The sequence below is a fragment of the Strongylocentrotus purpuratus genome, unplaced genomic scaffold (genome assembly GCF_000002235.5).
Source record: "Strongylocentrotus purpuratus isolate Spur 01 unplaced genomic scaffold, Spur_5.0 spur5_scaffold_4, whole genome shotgun sequence".
NCBI lineage: Eukaryota > Metazoa > Echinodermata > Echinoidea > Camarodonta > Strongylocentrotidae > Strongylocentrotus > Strongylocentrotus purpuratus.
Genome location: NW_022145610.1, coordinates 29554461 through 29577602, shown reverse-complemented (window position 1 = coordinate 29577602; position 23142 = coordinate 29554461). Strand labels below are relative to the sequence as shown.

At 36.4% G+C, this 23142-nt stretch overlaps 1 protein-coding gene across 1 annotated transcript; it reads right to left on the bottom strand.

Annotated features, from left to right (window-relative positions):
- Positions 1–1549: 1549 nt before the first annotated feature.
- LOC105440054 lies at positions 1550–15505 on the bottom strand. The gene is made up of 5 exons (XM_030997303.1): positions 15298–15505; positions 3635–4546; positions 3126–3189; positions 2400–2689; positions 1550–1959 (listed from the first exon to the last, which is right to left on the bottom strand). The coding sequence occupies exons 1-5, from the start codon at positions 15503–15505 to the stop codon at positions 1550–1552; spliced, it is 1884 nt and encodes a 627-aa protein (XP_030853163.1).
- Between the last annotated feature and the right edge of the window lie 7637 nt (positions 15506–23142).

Sequence of the window (23142 nt, the reverse complement as noted above, 5' to 3'; positions counted from 1 at the left end):
CGCAACTGAAAACTCTCATTAAGTCGATTTTAGGCTCTTCATTTAGTAGATAGGTCGTCTATTTCCTATTTGTCTCCATCTAATCTTCCGTATCCTTATTGTGTAACATCTATTTGCCTGTATTCCGTTCCATAAAAGACTGTCCATATGGTCTAGTCGTCAAATTCCCACGTAGTTTAAATGCCATCGACTACGTAATTTAGATTAACGTATTTATTACGTACCACATGGTCGTTACATTAGACAAAAACTATTTTATACATAGCAGACAATAAATTGTGTATATGGCCACGGACAAATGTAGAACAAATCAATAATATTTCTATTAAAGACATCAGGAAAATGATAAGCATACCAGGCGCATCAGAGACCAAGATTGTATGAGACCGAATACAAGAACAGAAACCGGTTATATATGCATAGACAAGGTTGGACAAATGGTAAATGGCCCGAATAATAACCAACCAGCCTTAATATACATATACGTTCAGTACGTCTAGATATACACGTACGTGGAAAAATATTTAAAAACAGAGACAAACAAAAACTCTAAAGAAACTGTGATAGATATACTGATGTACAGAGTGTTGTGTATTATACAATCAATGTTTATACTCTTTTTTTATGTTATTTATTATTTCATATTCATTATTCATTCATTGACTTCGTTATTATTTCACGTATTCGTTTATTTACTGATCTATTTAAATGACAGTATATACATAAATACAAACGATCGTTGCAGCTTTTGTAATTGAAATAATCCGAGTATTCTGTTTCGAATTAAGATTTCTTTTAAAAAGTACAGTGAAATGTAAATGACTAATATTATAGGATTGATCAAACCTAACAATAACTTAAATTGCTCCGGTTATAATAAGTAACTCTTGCAATAACTAGAATTGATCGAATTTCTATATCCAGGTATCTTGCCAAAAAGAAAATTCAATTCTACATTAAGAAACATCACGCTCTTCATGCTATTCTTGCAATATCTTAAGAGATTCACATTAATGAAATTATATGTGCCGTGTTTGGAAACAATAAAGTTCAGATAATGTTTATGAAGGCTTTGTCTATGACTCTTTTCAACCATCCAGGCATTACATAATATATATTTTAAAAAGTCAACTAGATTATTTTTGTGTTGCTTATGACGTCTTCCGTCCGCAGACGCTTCATCAGGCCGACCATGCCGACGTTCCTCGACCACGTCACCGTGTTCATGGGTCAACAATCATTTGGCGCTAAAAACCAGTCGCCCTGATGAAGGGCAGCGTATTGAACCTGAAAAGTCGCTAGCTAAACTAATGTTAGTAAACCCTACTCGATGAAGGTTCTATAGTGATTCCTTATAAACTGAGTGCTTTCTGGGAAACATCCATTATTATCTTTACGAGGAAAAGGAGCAATATTTTCTCCGGGGATGTATCAGTAAGAATGAGTTGAGAAACCAGATCTTCTTTGTTTCTTATGATTCCGCCTACATGACTTGTATCCAAGGTGGTGGTTTCCTCGTTGGTTTTCCCACCATAAGATACCAGAGGGGCTATCTCAGACAGGTCTTCAGGTCTTCAGGTAGGACTTGCATTTCATGGCTGGGCGATTGTTCAGAAAGTTGAATGCTACTAACGTTGTTCATATCATCTCCAGGATGAACTTCTTTAGAGGACTCTAATTCAGATTCATCCAAGTCCTCTGTACTGCGCTCCGGTGATTGTTCAAGATGTTGACTCCTACTTCCATCTGTCAAGTCTTCCTGGGTTTTGGTAGCCGTGTCTCCGGAATGCCCATCTCGAGGAGTATTGTTACTGCTCGCTGTAGCTTCCTGAAGTACCTGGATGTCAGTGTGTCCTTTGGTCCGGTCCTGTTCTAGAGAGGTTTCATCTCTATTAGAGGGCTGCTGATCATTGACGTCTTCGCTGGCATATTCAGCATCGATCTGTTCTTCTTCTACACCTGACCGGCAGCAAGAAAGAAAATAATTTTTGTTCTTCTTCTCAAAACACATCGAATCGGAATTATCATGATTGTGTAGAACTTATAGCAGTGAATTTCAAATTCCGTCTATTGTTATGATAACCAGGCTGTAGAAACGATTTTGACGTTCCTAGTCAGCATCTGTTTGGCTTTTTCGTGTGTACAGCTATGGTGAGGAAAATGCTAACTGAAAGTAAAACCTAAGCTCTCTTTTACTTTATTTTCCCTGCCTTACGTCACCTTAGTATTAATACATCAACAGTGTAAATGTAGGAAATTAACTTGCTTAAAAAATACTACGAATCTGACTTTAAACACATGGTCTGTATTGTACACCAAATATAACAGCATGTTGCTGAAGTGTCGAATGGGGTCCTTATTACGAAATTACAATTGTTCTTAATGAAAAAATACGTTACCTTCGCTGAGATACAGGTCTGCAAGGTTGACCAACTTGGCAGCTTGCAGTGCCTTCTTTAGCTCAATCCGTTCATCTTCCCTGGACACACCTCTTCTCCATTGTTTCAGCATATGGCGAGTTCCATCACTGGTAATACGGCCGAACCTCATATTGGTCATGAGCGCTCTCTGTATATCACCATGTAGGATTCCCATCTGACCAGCAAGGCTGTCGATCTTGGCTTCATCGTAAAGATCGTCAGCTATCTGTTGTAATATACCTGCAAACTCATCATCTGGGGGCTCTTCTCTAGAATGGTACACGGTAAACAAAAAAGACAAACTTGGGGTGGTCAGAGAACGTTGGTATGACGTATACACTTAAAAAGTAAAGTAAAATCTTTACTTAGGTGAAGATAGAAAGGGAAAAATACGTTCTTCCAGTGATGAGACCATACTCAACATGCTCAAATTATTGATATCAATTCATGAAAGGATTTTACTTTTAACTCTTATCACCATAGACAAGAATGCAGCTAAGATAATCATTTTTTGTTAATGAGTTGAAATATTGTATTCACTTCTGCTTATACATAATCACAGGTGGTCATGACATTTCTAAACATGTTTTGGAATCATAGAACATGAGAGCTGCCGTATTTGAACTGTTATTGACAGTAAGTTTCTCACTATAAGATCAATAATGCGTTCATTTTCATCTAAACAGTAAATATATTTCATCTCACCCTGCTTGTAATATTTCACTCCTTCCCAGTCCTCCGCTTGAATTATCCTCAAATGATGATGAGTCTGTCATGACGGAATGAAGTCCGTTTGAATGAGAAAAAAAAGAATGTAAGATAATTTTCGTTAATGATCTTTATTGTTCACTGTATCTCTACGTGTTTTTTTATTTAAATCTCTAAAGTGTAAATAATGCACAGGCATAAGATATCTCTAGTTTCCCTGAAAAATGTACTGGAATGGTGTTATTTCCGGCATAATGAAAACAAAAACAAACAAAAAACATATACATTAAGGTTTGGGACCATTATGGATTGTGATAAGCTCGATGTTTAGGTATATTTAAAGTAGCAAAATAACGGTAGAGAGCTATAAAGACCATATTGGACTTGATAAGCTTCACATTATAACTATTTTAAAAAGTGGCCTGAAATGAAATGGGAGTTATATAGTCAAATGTATCTTTTTTAGGAGTTGAAAAGAAAATGAGATTGGAAAAATAGAGTCTTACCACCCTGAGCTTTTTTTCCAGATGTCACCCAAGGAATGAAACTCCATTGTTGTGTATCTGCTTTATTCTTCTGCTCTGCTGATCGTATCTCACTTTCTAGTTGAATTTTGGTTCTCAGTCTCCAGGTCTCACGCTCAAGTTGCTCCAAAAGCTGTTCCTTGAAGTCATGCTTTTTCTTCCAGCTTAATTCTATTAACCGTTTGTCCTTCTCAGCTCTTGCTCTGTCTTCCTCTCTTCCTTTCTTAAGTTCCTCAGTTTGTTGTCTAAGAGTTGTCTCGTTTCGCTCTTTCTCCCCTACGGTTTCTGTCAAAGTGTCTACGCGTTGTTGCTTAGACTTGAGTCTCTTCGTCATTTCTGCTACCAATGAGCGCTTCTCTTTCTCAGATCTTGCTCTGTCTTCCTCCTTTCCTTTCTTTAGCTCCTGAACTTGCTGTCTTAGAGTCGTCTTTTCTCGCTCTTTCTCACCTACGATTTCTGTCAAAGTGTCTACATGATGTTGCTTAGACTCGAGTTTCTTCGTCATTTCTGCTGCCAATGAGCGCTTCTCTTTCTCAGCTCTTGCACTGTCTTCCTCTCTTCCTTTATTTAACTCTTTAACTTGCTGTGTCAGAGTCTTCTCATTTCGCTCTTTCTCCCCTACGGTTTCTGTCAAAGTGTCAATGCGTTGTTGCTTAGACTCAAGTTTCTTTGTCATTTCTGCTACCAATGAGCGCATCGCTTTCTCAGATATTGTTCTGCCACCTTCATGAAGGCATCCACGTAGAAGGTCAAGCCACTGCAAGTCACCATCATTTGAGCTAACTTCATCAGGGTAAGGTATTTCGTACATATCAGTGATCCCGAGATGCTTCAATTTATTTCTCGCTGTGGGGATGTCTCCGTAACGATATATACCACATAGAGGGACGCGGCCTATTCAATCGAAACATATTCAATGAGTTAAACTCGACATTACGTCCAAACTCATGATATTTTTATGACATCTACATACCACACCTACGTCACATAATATTGTGTTTCTTCCAGGTGGGGGGGGGGGGGTGACACAAACGAATGGAGAAAATCTGAAAATCCGAAATGCTTCACTCAAAACCCACATCTTCCTTCAGACATTTAAATGCTAACTTTATTGGAGGTGCTCGAGCCTTTGAATGTTTTTGAAACAGATAAATGGCGCCATACAAATGATGTGAGTCATCATCATCATGTGTGTTTTATCAGTATTCTCAGTGGCATAATTTCCTGCCATATTTAAAATTTAAAAAGAATGGGCAAAATCGAGTGAGAAACGTAGGGAGGGGGAGAGAGAAATAAGGGTGATAAGGGAAGGAGACTGAAGAGGAGCCGGTATAGGGAGTAAATGAAGTGAGAAAAGATGATGTAAATGAAATGTAATATACTTGTGGTAGGAAAATTAGTCGGGACAATCATGTTATAGTAGACTGATGATGTTGTTATGATATTGTTTAAATACTACAACTTCAACGGAAAAAAGGTTGAAACATGATTGGGAAATCTAAAGATCGGTAGTTAGTGAAAATTAATTGATAAATAAATGAATGAAATCAAGACCAAAAATGGCTCATTCAAATAATATCGGTATTGGTGTAAGCATTGCCACAATTATATTTAACTTTTATCCCCCCCCATGCCTCGGCTCAAAGTTAGAAACCTGTATCCAGTACAAGGAAAATGGATATTAAACACCAAATTGCATGAAATAATATACAAGCAGATAAGTGGAAGGTATATTTCTATTTTATGCCTAATTTATGTTTCATCCAAATATGATGTCAAAGTCGTTTCAGATATATTATTTATGTTTGAATTGTTGACTGTGGATCGTCAGATCATGGCCGTATGTCTCACGTAGATCCATGTTCAGATGATTAAGGTCAACCATGTCAACACGGGAGCGGGTAGATGTTGGGGGAATGGTACATAGTACACACCATGCCATGTTTCAAATGAATTTACAGGATGGTCTCAAAATCCCAAATCTTATAAAATCACCGTGATTATTCGATTGGTTACCAACCGAGGATATGAAATGATATGAGCATGCATATTAACTCTAATAGAAAAAAAAAGAATTTTGTTCAAGCATTTCGATGGATGTTATGATAATCAAATTAATGGGAAACTAGTGTTATCACATCGGCCTATCATACATATTAACACAGACCTACACAAGTAGAGGTAAGTAACATGCAATTTACGAAGAAAGGAAAACGTATATAATTTACAAAATGAACGGAAAGGGGGCTTGTAAGAGTGTACGATATCAACGTGATCAGAATCAAGAGTGTGTAATTAATACGGATAATATAGAAAACTTAGATAAATACTTGATTTCAAGGTCAAATCATGTACTGTAGCATAATTATTTAACTCTACTCTCGATCTATTTTTCGTTATTTCTTGACTTTGACATAATCCCTTTGATCCCTTTTCTTTTTCTTCTTCTTTCCCATATGTACATATACCATATATTCCTACTTAACCTCTGCACTCAGAGAGCATTAGCTCATTGATGTCTCGATTTGGTGTCAGCTTGGGTTTGTCCATATTACATCGCCCTCCCATGGGTGGGTTGTTTGTGCTCATATGACATATATTTTAACACACACGGTGGCCCGAATTCACAATGGAGGTTTGTCGACAAACCTAGGTTTTCGTGCGTCATATGACGCGTTTCGACGCGTTTCGACGCGTTTTTAGAAACCAGGGGGTGTTTCACAAAGATCCTAAGTTGAACTTATCTCTAAGTTGGACATTATGGAAAGCCGTTAACATCTATGCAAATATTTTGTAAAGGTTATTTTAAAAGGCATGAAATGTTAATGAAAATCGTTCATATTTTCTATTATCAAGGAGATTTCATGTTCTTGATGTGGAATTTATAAAAAGTCTAAATTACTTGAATTTTTGCTTTTAAATATATTTCATTTTAAGGCTACAAATGGCTTTCCATAAAATTTAAGTCCAACTTAGATTTAACTTAGGTTAACCCCCTGGCTTGTAAAAAAAACGCATCACAGCGCGTTATATGACGTACATAAACCTAGGTTTGTCGACAAACCTCCTTTGTGAATTCGGGCCGGTGAGTTTGTTAGCTCACCCGGTGTGATGGGAATGTGCGCATATTCGGGTATACTTGTTGTGGTCATCCATGCTGTGGTCGATGTATCGTTGGGTAGTTGTTTTCTGAGAGTACTTTGTGAATAGTTTATATTCCATATTTGTTGTTGTATTCATGAATCAGTTATCTTTGTCACACCATATGGGGGGGGGGGGCCTTAACTTAAGAAGCTGTGCTTCAACCAAGGTCTCCTCGTCTTTCTTTATTCTACATTGTACTGTAATATGATTATACTTTGTCACATGTGTTTTCTGGAAGACAAATAAACTTGATACTTGATACTAGATACTTCATTTATTGTATGTATGTCCCAACTTTCTTAAATTTGACTTCATTGTGTATATGTGGATAGGCCATGTTTTTGATGTATATCCTTAATTTCTTTCTTTCTCTCTGTTTATGTACAGGGCTTCATGGTTGAACACGATTGTGAATGAGCTACCCTGTTTTTTAAATATGTGAATAATGATTAACAAAAAGAAATTGCTTGCAGAAATTTGATTATGATATAAATTGAATAATACGTTTCTCGTTTCTGTCATGTTCCATTCATTACTGATGAAACATTATTGTGTAGCAGGGGTCATTATTGTTAGATACCTACACATTTAATAACAGTGTAAATTACACAAAACACCATATACGTAAACAAAGTTAAACAACCTACATAATGATTCATGCGTTATAGCATTTTGGCTAGTAACATTATTTTATTTAATTAATCATTCTTTTAACTAATACGGTGGTGTAAATCAACGCCTTGTGGTGTATACTGTGTGTATCAACAGTGCAAATTGTATTAATTCAAAATTGTTTAAAGATAAACCTTCATATTATGTCTTCACTTTATGATCCTACCTACCATTAAGGATTAGTGGCAAACTCACCTGTATTCCTCTTTACTATCTCGATCAACTCTTGGTAAGATTCAATATAAAGCGGTCTGAAAATAAAAATAAGAAAATACACCGATTCAGAATCGTTATTATTCACGTGGTGATGGTTGAAGGTTAGTGATTGAATTGAATTGAATTGAACCAAGGTTTATTGAAAAAGCATGTGTCGTAGCCCAATGGCTGAATTGATCATGTGTACAAATAAAACACTCATTGCATATTTCAAACATAAAATACAGTTACAATTAATTTGTAAATATTGAAATACATGCATATATAGTTACTAAGATACGATTGCTTGGGCAGCAAAAATAAGAAAACAGAATATAACATGAAGTCAGGAAAACGGAGAGGAGAAACATGAAGAAAAAAGTATAAGAGGAAGTTGTAGAAAATGCATGTACATCAAAAAATATAAATTGCATACATTTATTTTTAATGATATTAACATGATTCTGCAACCCACCCCCACCAAATGCCACCTCAAAGAAGATAACGTGTATGTATTTGTTATACCCTACACTTATAATAATTGTTCATTGTGTTCTAAGACGTTAAACCTATACGCAAACCTTAAGCATATCACAATGAAATTGTTCTCGCTCCGTGGGTACGCTCCATCGAATGTTTGAAGATGCAATGTTTCTCAGCACCGTAAATATTCTGTGTACAATAGGCATTGGATGAGTGGGCAGGTGCTTCCATTTATCAATGGATGGGGAAATACTTCTTGCACCTAAATGACAATAAATAATGTTTGGTAAAGCTTTCAGTTATAACAGGTCTGAAATGCAGTTCCACCCTTCTTTCCGTATTAAATGGATGCTACGATCCTTAACATTACACACGCACAACAACAACAACTGAAATGATAGGCGTATGTTGCATATACCCTGTCTTTCAGAGGCGTTAAATGCGAGGGCCATTAAACATGACTAAGGGGACGGCTAATTCGTTTCTGCCCCTCTTGTAGGATAACGAATATATTTTATTACTGTGAAAATACAACGCTTCAACATGCAATTATCTGACTTTTTGTTTCTTTCTCTCTTTGTTTCAAGTACTAATAATCAATTTTGACCCCCTCAATGAGCACCTTCGCAAGACAGAAAGAAATGTTGTTAGATGACATTGGTGTATATAACACTAATGCCTTTTTTGGCTCTATAATGTAAAATATTAACATTCTAAATATTCGGTCACTACACTCCCTCGCAAACCAAGTGATGCAGTACTGCGTGTACTTTATAAACCCTGTCTCAACAGGCCCCAAAGTCAAAATTCGGGGCAAGTGCTAATCTTTACAAAAGGAGGTAGGAACTTGTTTTTCTCGTACATTTTTTTTCTTGTGTGAAATCTACTCTTATATAATATACGCTTGTACAAACAAAAATAAAAAAGAATATACACTGTTGTTTTATGTAAAATGTGGAATAAACAAAACTTCACAAACTTCAAGACAGGACAATTACACTCACTATTTTGCCCCCCCCCCCTTGAAAAAAAAGTTGAAAATACACACTTTGATGATTAAAAATCAAATATTTCCAAATACTACACACCTTATGCCAAGGCCTTGGAAGTGTGCAGATAGGGGCTTACCGTATGAAGGGGGAAAGGTTTACGCGTATTATTATACATGTAATTCATCTTTAAAAATTGCAGTATATCGATAAGTTTTAAGCGCTCCATTCTAAATCTTTTTCTGGCTCCTTGCACCTATGTAAATCGCGTATTAATACATGGAGTATTTCTTATCCTTGTTTAACTGTAATGAAGGGGTAGGGCACAATCAATTTCGCCACCCCTCTCACAACACACAAAGTGCTATATTTAGCTGAAAGCTCTATCTGCTAAGGAGGGCATATGCTCAAACTCATTATCATAATTTTGAAGCAGGCTGTGATTTGTGTATGTGTGTACATGTAGTCTTGATTAAAATTAATTACAATACCGTATAAGCGTGCGAGGGAGTTTTTTTTCTCAAACGGTCGCTACTCTCACTCGCCTTGTAATAAACGTTCTTTAAAGTAATAAGATCATAAGTTCTGTAGAGAAAGTGTAATATTAGGAATCAACGGTTCTATATATATGAAAAGTATAGAGATTCGTATTATCTTCTTTGTGCGTTTTAAAAATTGCTCAAGAAAAGTGTGATTCAAAACCCATTGAGTATTCTTGGCAGTCCTCCTTTTCTTCATTCAACCTTTACCCTACCCTTCTACCTTACCATGCCTAATAAGGAATGAACACATCAATGGATGTACAAATAAGACGACAACGTATCTTTTTTTTAAACGAAAATATACAAACATTGCTGTTTGGAAATATTATGATTTCAGCAAGCAAATACTAGTCTCTCTCTCTCTCTCTCTTCTCTCTCTATATCTCCTAACAACTTTGTAATGGGGATAATATCATAAAAATGAACTTGCTAATGAACATGCTAATTAACATGTTCCTTATCATGTTCATTTTTGTTGATTTATAAGCATTTGTGTAGAACCTTATTTCTATTGTGCCATACTCTCTTTCTGCTCGTTCCCATGCAATTTCATAATATTTCGATAGGTAAACACGATATAACGAACTTCGAAAAGAGAATTCGAAAAAGGGCCCTGCAATTCTATTCTTATAATAGTATCATATAGTTATTCATATACTAATTTCCTTAGAGTTTGCATTGCGTTCTGAACTGCCGCATTGTCGGCTCTAACAGTGAGTTCCAATAATTTGTTGGACAGGAGCTTGATGGTGATTTATTTCCCTCTTTCGTTAATGTGTAATGCATTTATCGATAGAAACTGCTCATCTTTGAACTAACTGTCCCATTCGACCTTAATATTTCCAAGGCCCATGAGTATAAATGTAATAAATATGCCCCCCCTGATTCATGACATTTCGGCCCGCAATTTTGATGTATCCCTTATAGCATTCGAAGTCGGGAGTCGCGGTCTACTAACAAACCACAACTTTCAGTCACTTAAATCACTAATCAAAATGGCTAACGCAAACGTAACCGCCAAAACCCTGTCAAATCAAATTTCAAAAATGGCTGTAGTGTCATCATTTTCAATCTTCCATGCAAGACAAGACCCAGCATGGACATTACCTCCACTCCTCCAATAACAGCCTATAGATGTGAAAAATACGTGTAGGAACCAGGAGGACACGAATATAACAGCTGAATGTTAGATATTGATATATACTGATATAATTATATAGTTTGAAGTCTATGACTGAATTGAAATTGGAAAGTATATTTTGTGTCAATTTTTATCAAATCAATTACTAAATAATGAAATTCGATGCTACAATTGTATTTGTCAACTACCAAAATATATACTTGGACATTAATTCTTTTAACAACAACAAACAAATCAGTGATTTTAAATTTAATCGAGTTTATCATCAATTGTAAACTATGAATAAACTATAAATGTAAACTATGCAATGTACCTTTTATAGCAACTCAAATGTGTGATTATTTAGAAGCAAATGACCAAAATTTTTACTACAAAATTCATGAGAACTCTTTAAATAATGATAAGTCAACTTTTATAACAAATGTGTGTATAATACGATACAGCTTATTCTCCGTGAGATGCAATTAAGAAATCTGTTGTAAATTCATTCTCTCCGTCTCTCTCCTTTGCTATGTCTCTCTTCCTCCCTTTTCCCACTTCATCCTCCTTCTCCGCTAAACTTTACCATTACGTTCTACATTACATAAATATTATTATATTTTTAGATTGAACGAACCCCATAATTAATTTTTCATATTATAACTGATACTTCTGACTGCTAATGATCTTAGAACAAGTATATATGTTTGTATGTATATGTTTACATGTTAGGCCCTGCCTGAGTAATGTCAACGTCCTGGGCCACGATTTTCACGTCTTTATAATATGTCTATTCACTATGTGAAGGAAAGATTCCTTGTTATCTTATTTTGTATTGTTATATTGTTACATTGTATATGCTTTTCTATGGAAATAAATACTACTATATTGAACTAACTAAAATGTGTCTCAATAAAACATGAACAAATCTAACAACTCATGTAGTTTTGAGGCTAATAGCTGCATCTTCTTACAGGGACCAAGATCTTGGAAAAATCTAGATTTTGTATGAGGTCATGTGACATTCGACTACCTCGAGTCATCCAGAAACGGTGCATGCTACTGCTAATGAAAAATGAATTTACTAATAATTAATTTCTTTGTAAAAACTTGTTTTAAAAGACGAAGCTGATAACAAGTGTGGTATCTAGATATTTTAAAATTGCTCCCCCCCCCCCTCCGCCCAAAATTCACGTTACTATATAAGCGAGTAAACAAAGAGATTGAACGGTATATTGTTTCATGAATTGTAACCCTAAACAAAAAGCACAATTTCTTATGCATTTTACCCATAGAAATATCCCAAGGCACCACCTACTGATGTCAAAGACGTATAAGTATTGCCATTGGGGGATGAGTCCATTATGTGTATACATTTTGCGAGTGATTGACTCATGGAACCTCCAACTTGGTGCTATTTCATTATTTGAACAAAATCGTAAATAATGATGAGGTGATGATTGCCCGAAAAATGGAAAGTCGAAATACCCTGCAATCGGACAGAAGACTTTCCAGTTTTGAATTACACTCTCAAAGCGACCATGATTTTGAAAATGATTGTGTTTTAAAACTTAAAAAAGCCGTTTTCCAGTGCACCATTTGCTTTGTACTTTGGTGCCTATACTTATTCCGGGAAATATTTTGTTATACTTTTTCCTCTTCTCTTTCTTACCTTTATACCTCCCTGCATCTTCTGCCTCTCCCGTGTATACACCATTGTTGATAATGATTAAAACAAAAGTGAGTTCATTTCCTTTCGTTCTTTTTTTCTTTCCTTCTGAATGCCACATGTTGTGAAGCTTTAAATAACTTCGTCGTTCGAAAAAAAAAAATTATCTTCGAAATGCCCGAAAATTACCTGCTTTTCTGGACCGGTTCTCGGGATCGCGCCATCACTCGGCTTAATGCGTATAGTCGGCGAATAAAACAATCAATATAAAGGGTCCAGAACTAGACTAAGCGTGAATTGGCGTGGGGTCTAAGAGGCGGAGCCCCTGGAAGCTCAGGGATTTTAGGCACTTAATCACGGTCAGATGAGCATATTTTGAAATCTTATTCGTGACACTGGCAGGTCACTATATTCTGCGATACAGGTGTTTAATTTTCTGTACCAATTAGGCTTCTACGATCGATTTTACGGAATTGATTTTTATGAATTTGGAAGCCGAAATGCTTGACGATGCCCTCCGCGTATGTACTTCTCGCATTTGCTATTTTTTCACGCTTTTTTTTACTGAATTAGGTTTGGTAAATCGCGCTTTAATTTGCAAGGTGCTATGAAGAAAAAAAACAATTCAGAGAAGCAACCCACCCGATAAAAATTATAGCAATAAACTTGTTCTTGAAATTATTATTTGATATCGTTTTGTGTATGACGAAATGAGAGGACCTAGTGACTGAGTTTTCTGTTAAATTTCAATATCACAGCCCCTGTGTCAGTCCTAATTGATTAATTGATTAATTTGCAATAACTTGTTTCTTTTTATTAATATGCGGGTTTGTGGAATTTCGATCAAAGCGCTAAAACATATGTCTTCTATTTTTGTAAATGATAGTGTTCTTCAGATTTGCGATGAAGAATTATATGATTTGGTTTCAGTCAAAAGTATATACGGTCCATGTCAATATGGCGAGCGAAACAAAATAATACTCACTCAAATAACAGCACCATACATCCAACTTTCCCAGCAAGGTCTTGTACATTTCTTTCGAAGGAACCTGGTAACACTATGAATATGACGGACAAAGAGAGCGGACAAAATATACAGTTCCTCAGGTAGATAAAGGAACATCCCTTCACTGCTATTATATACAAATGTGTAGAACAGGTGTCACATGCATATTCACTTTTTTACATAATAGCAGTGAAGGGATGTTCCTTTGTCTACCTGAGGAACTGTATATTTTGTTTGCTTTCTTTGTCTGTCATGTTCATAGTGTAAGATAACAAGAGAGAACGTGTTTATACGTTGTGCATGATGAACATTGTTAATACTATGAACATGACATTTAGCCTACATGAAGAAGTAGAGAGAGAACAAAGTATACAAGCTGAGGTAGTTCTATAAATTGCATGCAATATGCCAGAAAAATACAAATGAATGAATCGTTTGTGCGATAAAATTTAAGGAAATAATTTTGTGATAACAAAAACAGTGAACAGAATGCGCTTCATGAAGAGAACCTTACATGGGTTTGAAAGTCGTGGAACCCGGCATCCTAAGAAAGGGGAGCCACAATTATGATGAATCTATGAATCTATGAATCTATGTAGGCCCATAAGTATAATGTCATGTGATAATTTTGTAAGCCTTGTAGTGGTTAGTAATGGTACAATTCAAAAGCCAGAAATAGAAACACCAATAACGACATGAACAAAATGAGGAAGTTTGAAAAGTCTTAGACATCACTCTCTTTCATGAAATGTGTGCATCTATATGTTAACACTGTTTAAGCTTCATGATATTGAAAATGTATTTGAGAAATGCTTGTTTAAGGGCCTCGTATTTGTATCCCCATATGCTTTTGAGAGAGAAAAGGCTCAGTTATATAATTATTCGCAGTTCCTTGTTAATAATCCCAATATGATGATATGACGATTGACAATGTTGGAAAACATGTTTCCACAATTGACATCCACACGTGTAAGCCTATGTATATTACCTTCCTGGTAGTCTCCAAACTAATTATATCAGCCAGGTCAGGTATATAGTCACAGTGAAACATAAATATCATCTAACTAATAATTGTTTATTATAGCTGACATGTTAATTTCATCAATGACTTACGCATATTCGTTTGTTTTTATTCCATTCTTTAAAAAAGAAGAAGATATACTGCGCTCCATATGTTTAATTTGTGCCTTGTAATACGAATTCGAAGAGTTTTATTTGTTTACTGTTAAATCAATGACTTTATAAGAGAACGCAAGTGTTCACATAATTCCCCCTTTCAGATGGTATATGTTGGATGATGCCAATAGTTCACGGGTTACACTGGCGTATGTCATGGTTTATACCTTCAATATACAAACAAGACAACACTAATCTAGCAAACATGCTTTAGCATTCAAAGCGACTGAGTATATGTATTACATTGCTGGATAACGTATTCAGGATTGTGATTAGTTCGTGTTATCTATGAAAGTGAACGTAATTTTAAGCACAGTTTGGATAGTATCGCAATTTTACCTCACAGCTATTTTTTACAAATGTTTGCCAAGACAGAATTTGGTCATAAGATTCAACATTTAACCCAAAACATACCTCCGACTTTATGATTATAGGATACGGATAAAAACATACCCAAGTTACATTTTTCATCTCAGAGGTGTAGTTTCATTTGAATTGTTTTCAACAAACAAACACAAATAAAATCAACATTGCATTTCTTTTTCAATATACAAACCCGTAAAGCCAATGCTCGTGATGACAGATATAGAATCGGTCAGATATTCCTTCTGATCCTCAGTAGATGTTTGTCGTGTATCAGCATGCTTACTCGGCTTAACGTCTCCATGAAGAACGCGTCTCAGAGCAGGGACTATGTCGAGCGCATACCTGAACGGATCAATCATACCAACGACAAGCTTATCAGGAAACACCACTCGTTCATCATCACAAGATACAGCCTTGCCTGGTTTGTACGACAAGATTTCGTGTCGTAATGTAGCAATCCTCGTCTTCAAATCGGCGTTTGAAGAAGCCATGTTTAATGACTACCTGCCTACGTATGAATGAGTACAACCTAATGCAGTTAATTCAATCAGTATATTCTCGCAAGGCAAATGTTTATTGTTCAAGATATGGCTTTTATAGACTCCAGTGATAATTGGTTCCAAAGGACATCAACTAGTAATCAATCTTTAAAACCAGATTAGATTATATTTAGTAATGCAGTTGTATTTGTATTGATTGGAGCGAACCATCTTATTAGTAAGGATAGGGTCAATAGGCCACGCACTTTGTATTTTCACTGTTGCCGAAATTATTGCATTAAAAAGCCTATGAATCGTATAATTCAATATACTGTATGATTTTACGATTGGTTTTGGTGGCCGTTTAAATTGATGCATCCTTTTATGTTTTCCTTTTACAGTTAAATGTATGTGCATTGATTAGACTCGTGATCCCTGAGCTGCCCTTTGTCGTGTTTTTCGTACGTCAAGATTGAAAGGCGGACTAATTGGTAGCTTCCATAGTTCACCATTCTCATCGTCTAATGAGAGGGCTTGTTCTACCAATGAGTGTCGGTGGCCGTATCGTACGGGGAAGCCTATTGGCTCGTTTGAATGACTGGAGCCGACCTCCGTTTACTTCCTCTGAGAACAGGACTTCTCATGATGGAGCGAACGATGTCTGATGATGATGATGATGATCCGCCACGCCCATCGGAGCTCATACCGTTATCACTTTCTCGTGTTGATAGCAGAGCTTGCACAAGTGACATGCATCAGTAGCTCTAATTGGTATTACATTAACGAGAAGAGAGTGAAAATACGAAGCAGTGAAGATGAACAATTCCAATGCTTAATTTTTTCAAACCTTTCTTACAAACATGTATACATAACTTCTGTTTGTTCTATTTCGGATGTGTGTGGCATTATCTACAACCAGTTTGTCTTCTACCCAATTAGTCTACTTCAATATGGTCTACACCCAGCCCGAGTACTATCTACATGATTTAATATTCATTTCATCCACTTATTATTCGGTCTAATGACCATTTGGGTTAATTCTCATTTCGTGTAATTTCCATTCGGTCTAATCTCCAATAAGTCTACTACCCATTTGGCCTATTGCACATTTTAGTCTAATTTCCAGGGGGGGGGGGGTCTAATACCCAGTTTGTTTAATGCACATTTGTGTGCACTTTTCATATAGTCTAATAACCATGTAATCATAAATAATAATCATCAAATGATTTTTAGACTTTATGGATATTAACCATATATATAGTGTGATATTACACAATTATTTAATCTTCACGTTTTCATCCATACGTATCATGCTTGTGGTTCAAGTGAATATTACCTTACCAAATAATTTGAAATCACTCCTAATCTTCACACTCATAAATCGTGAGCATTCAATATGGTCACGTCTGGCATACACAAGAACCGACTATTGTTATATTATTACTCTTTTATTATTATTTCTGTTATTACTACTGCTACTATATCTACTACTACTATCGTCATTATTATCTCCTCATTTAACACCATTGAACATACAAGCATGATGTGCTAATTCATGACCGCTGCATTGCATAGTTTTTTTGATATTTCAACATGTCAGTCGAGTAACCGTGTTTACGTAGTCCGTACTGTGACTCTTGATACAGCATCACTACGTCTGTTTGAAGCCAGAAGGGTGTTATATCATTCTGTTTAAACATAGATTTAACGTCCTTCTGGCTCCAAACACTCAGGTATGGGTTGAATAAGGTGCTGCTAATAAGGATCACACGTACGTTGTATCCACGTTAAAAAAAATAACAACATAAATTTAAACTAACTTTTCAGCATACAGCGGATATGCCTCTTGACGCAGAGAGAATTCAAGAAATATAATTGATACAATTCAGGTAGTTTTTATAGTTCTGCATGGATATTTTTCATTTAAAGCAATGTTTGTCTTTATTTTTTTTTATCAATATTGAGTCCAGGAGGTCTATTATGAAGTGTTTGTTTGTTCTGTCATGATTGGATAACGACTTGCTCTTATTTTCCCGAAGTAGATAGGAATATATTATCTAAAATCATATCTCGATCATCCAGTCAGAGCAAGCTCTTGAGCGTACGTAAGAGATAGATTTATATATATATGTCAGAGTTGAGAATTCTCGCATTTTTATATATATACATATATATAGAGAGAAAGAGAGAGAGAGAGAGAGAGATAGAAACGGAGAGAGAGAGAGGGGCGGTGAGATCGGTATAATGTATGTATTATACGATTGCTGATTAGTTTTACCTTCAGGAATCGATGACTGTATAACCTTGTGAATTTTCCGTAGTATGTCGGTGCTATTTCAGAGTTTCCAGCATATATTCACATGACCTAGACATATCTTTCCTGAACCACAACGAACACCCGTCCCCCTCCCGCCCCATCTCCCTCACTACATCCCTCTATTTCACCTTACCGCTCTCGTTTAACGAATAAATAGATGCATCTGTTTCCCTGCATCTGTGTATGATTTCTGTTATTCTAGATGCATATATTATATTTATTTTTTCATAAGCTGATCAAATGTATTGATTATTTAATTTCAACGCAACTAGGCCGGTATACGTTGGTATTGCTCGTTCTTCAAGTGAACCCCAAAATGACAATTTCCATGGGACAATGGCTAGCAAGGAAAATGCAAAATATTAGGAGGGATTAATTTATCAGCTAAGTAATCAAATAGGCTTCATATTAAAATTTCTTAATTTGATTACGACTGGTACCAGCTTTTGTATGTTTGGGTTTCATTCTCTTTGAATTTTAGACACAAATAATTGACTTTGAAACTCATTGTCCTTTAAAGAAAAGGCTGGTTTTGGGGAATTGGGATCTTCTTCATTTTTTTCATGGCATTCTAGAATATTTTCTCTCTTTATTTTCTCTCTTTATTTTGACTAAGTTTAATTTCATAGAAATCGGATGGTGAGGTTGGATTTCTCCGAAAATCATGGAGCTTTCATTTGATTTATTCGTACCCTTACCAATTTTTGTAATTTTTAAGTGTGTGAACAAACGATTTGTCCCAACTTATGTTTCTTCAGAATGTGACATCTTAATGCTTACATTGAGGCCCTAATTCAACCAGTTAACCATTCATTCTTGAGGTACAAAAAAAACAAAACAGAAATATTAAATTTACCAGGGGTAAGAATATTTTAGTTGTTCACTGTATGCGACATGGACTGTGACTAATCAACTTGATATGTCATAAGCAAGTGAAGTGAAACTTCGATACAGCTCATGATTGTCACGTCAGCTAACGTGTGAGTATGCTTACTAGACCAGCTAGGACTTTGAAACAAATCATTGATGTTTACTCAATTTCAATCTCGGGTACTAAAGGTCGACCACACGAAGTGTGTGGGCGTATGAGTTCGGTGATAAGAACCGGACAGATTAAGCTGGGCGAACGAGTTCGTTGATAACGCCATCTTCGGCGTCTTGCAGCAAGTGTAGGGAATATTAATAGACATGCATTATTAGAACCGGTGTGACGGCGTTTAGTGTGACTGGCGGATCGTGTTCGCGGAACAAAATCCGCCGGCAGATATTGTTCCCGTCACAAAATCTGCCGGCAGATATTGTAACCCACCACGCAGAGTGGCTGGCAGATAGTGTTTCGTTTTGCAGCTATCGTTCCATTCTGAAGGTATCGTGTTTATGAGTGGTATACGGTCTCCGCTTGCTGCATGCATGCATGCATGCTGGCGCATGGCTAGGCTGCGTGCGATTGCAATTGCATGTGTACCGTAGTAATATACTGTATACCACCATGGATGCTGAGTGCGAGTACGAGTTCGAGCAAGAGGCCGCTCTTATTAAGAGTTTTCTCTTAAAAGAGGAATTAAAAGGTCAATCTATATATGAATAAAAAATATCTCTGGATATAAAAACAAGCGTTCTATGACGAAGTTTTAAAACAAATTCCAGATCACTCGCTTGCTCACAAAGTATGTTCTCGATTATTATCATAATCCAAGTTCCTTTCTGTTAAAGATGGTAATCCATTGTGATAGAAAGGCGACCAACATGTATATTACACTTTGTGTCTTATGAAGGAAAGTAAACAATAATCCTCCTCCATAATCGCCAATTTGTACACCCCTCCTTGACAATAGAATTATGCTGGATGAAAAAGAAGAAAAAACATTTCTGTGAAAAAACTTCATTATTTTGGCTTGCTCGCTCGCTCGCAAATCTTTTTCTCTTTCTGTATCAGAATTGCTATATCTTCACTATTTGTGCTGATAGAAAGCGAGGGCAGGTGTACCAGAAATTCAAGGTTTATTTTCCCAAAACGCTACACCGTTAGTTTTAATGAAAGGACGATGACTGTGAGGGAATTTGCGCTATAATTATTTTGAAATAAAAATTCCAATGATTCCAAAAATTCGCTATCCACATCAGCTCGCCCGTGTCCTACACTGTCTTTACAGTATTGAACAATAACTATACTGATGAAACCCATTACAATTAAGAAAATAGTTTATGATATTTAAAATCTGTTTTTTCTATCATGTAGAGTGACCTTAAAGTTCACTCCCCCCCCCCCAAAAAAAAAAATGAAGGGAGGATATGGGATGATGCAAAGAGCCTCGATCACCCCCCCCCCCCCCCCCCCCGGCCCCACAATTCAAGTTTCGTAATCAGTACAACCGAATAAAAAAAAATGTTATAAATCTGTAAGGGATGCACAGTAATGGCAAATTTTAAATTGATAAAGAAATACAATATAATCCTTTTCGTCTATTGGATGCGGACAACTTCTAAAGGTGGCAAAATAACCTGAATTATACTCTGTAAGGATTCGAGAATAGTTTGAAAATAGGGGTAAAACAAATTTAAGTTTATTAGGTCTATATTGTTTTATTAGCTTATAAATCTATTTTTAAAGAAATGATCGAAGCCGTTGATAATTTCTATTTCTTGCAATTTATCATATAAAATCAAAGGAATCTGTTTGGGTTTTTTTTTTTTTTTTTTTGGGGGGGGGGGGGGGCTTACCAATGTTTAAAACGCTACTATGGGAGTCAGGTTGTTTTATTCTAAAAGGTTTTCTTGGCTAACAAATGCAGTAATACAAAAGTTTGAAAGATTCCAAACAAACACGTCAATTTGCTCTGACCAATCATGACCCTTCCCATATCTGCCTTCATTTTAGTTATAAATGAAAAGAAAGAAAATGAAAAAGTACAGAGACTGGATCACAGGAAAAATGTTTAATGAAATGAAATAAATACGTAATTAAATTATGATTTATTTCTGTTAAAACAGCAGTTGGGGAGGAGGTCTTATGTATGGGCCTCTAGAGGCCATTAGACCCACTCGGGCATAAATAAAACAAAAATGCCAAAATGTCAATTATGCTGGTTTTAATATAAAATTAGAACGATGGACAAGAAGAATGGACAAGAAGAAAGAGAGACAACAAGGCTTTGTCGCCTGTGGGCGTCAATGCAATAAAGGGGGATGCTTTTCGGAATAGCCTACAGATTCGATGTCCAATACGAACAAATCAGACAATTTAAGTCTAGCAATCCGCCATGTTATTCACGATAGAATTATCAGACCATGTCCTGTAGCCACTAGCGTACCTATGGGGGGGAAGGGGCCGGATTGCCCCCCCCCCCCCCCCCCGACGAAAAAGAAAGAGAAAGAAAAGAAGAAAAGAGAAAAGGGAAAAGAAAGGAAGGAAAAAGAAAAAGAAAGAAAAGAAGAAAAGAGAAAAGGGAAACGAAAGGAAAGAAAAAGAAAAAGAAAGAAAAGAAGAAAAAAGGGAAAGAAAGGAAAGAAAAAGAGAAAGAAAAAAGGAGAGAGAGAGAGAGAGAGAGAGAGAAAAAAAATGAAAGAAGTAGGGAAGGAAAGGGGAAAAGAGTGACGCATTTGCCGACAGAAATTTTGAAGGGCTTCGTAAGCCCAGTTCCTGTCACTGTTGAGGGAAAAATCAGTTCGTAATGCCTCGCGCTCGCATGATTATTTTTTATCACTGATATGTGGATTCAGATACAAAAAGGGGGCTAATTACTTTTTTGTATTTGTTTTCAGGTCGATCACGATGTAGAAACAAATTAGTTGCATGTTTCAATATTATAGGGGGTAATGATTACTTCAAAAGGTTTTTTAATTTGATAAGAGCCTAATTAAACCATGGAATAATTAACATTTAGGATAGGGAAGGAGGGTGGTAGATGCTATGCATTTGTTAATCGGCAAATTTGGATGACGTCGCACCCTTAAAAGTTTGCAGCAAATTTGGGTGTCACACCCCTAACCCTAACCCCCCCTCCCAATAAAACAATCTTTTTCGAATTATGAAGACTTTTCAAATCAACAAAACATAAGTAAGGTACGGGTATGCATGTAATCGCGCGATCGCAAACATCAAAATACCGTGGGAGGGGGGAAAACCCTCCCCCCAAACCCCCCCCCCCCCCTGACGCGGTATGCCAGGTTCGCCACTGCCTGTAGCTATATAGGAACAAAATCCGCCAATGCACATTATCCGCCGTGTTCACTAACGGCAGATTTGGTTGTAGCGGGTACGATATCCGCTGCTGATCACGATATCTGCTAGGCAGATTTTGTTCCGAGAACACAATCCGCCAAGGTAACAAGATCTGCCGTCACACCGGCAGCGCATATTTTTTTACACAACTGTTTAGCCACTTCAGTCAAATGTACTGTGCAAACGACTAGAGACAGAGTCTAGCATTACCCTTAGCAGTTTTGTTGGATTGCTGGAGCCATACATGTGTACATACTCGTTATTTGTTTCGGGTTAATCTAGCCTCTCTTCTCTTTCATTATGTATTTCTTTGTTTCTCCTTCAATCTATCCTTTTCTCCTTCGTCATCTATTTCTTTGTTTTAATCTGATATATAGTTTCCCTTTCTCCTTCTTTATGTATTTCCCTGTTTTTCCTTAGAGATCTATGATCCTCTTAGCTCTTCAATTATGTATTTTTATGTTCTTCCTTTGACTTATCCTCTTCTCTTTCCTTATGTATTTCCCTGTTTTTCCTTCTCCTTTCTCTCAACTATATCCTTGTTTTCCCCTTTCTATCATCTATTCCCTTCCCTGGGTGTACGTGCTTCCACATATTATTCACGGCTAACAAAAATAACAAACAACCAAATTTGCGTTTATGTCGTGGCTTTATTAACCTTTTGAGATGGACGCTTATTTTGCACATTTTGATTTTCTGGGTGTCATAACAAAATAACCCAGATATATTGAATCATAAAAAATGCTTACAAATGCAATGCTAGGCCCCCCGCCTATGAAATCGAGTGATGCCTAGGCTAAACTTATATACATTAAGTCATTATATCAGCCCCCCGCCTATAAAATCGAGTGATGCCTAAATTTATGCTAGGCCCCCCGCCTATGAAATCGAGTGATGCCTAGGCTAAACTTATATACATTAAGTCATTATATCAGCCCCCCGCCTATAAAATCGAGTGATGCCTAAAGTTATAGAATATAGATGTATATATATACCAGCCTCTCCGCCTGTAAGATCGGATGATGCCTAAGATTAAAGCGTGACACTCTGAGTTTGAAAATGTGTAGGTACAACTAGGTCCCCCCGCATTCAAATCGAATGGGGGCCGGA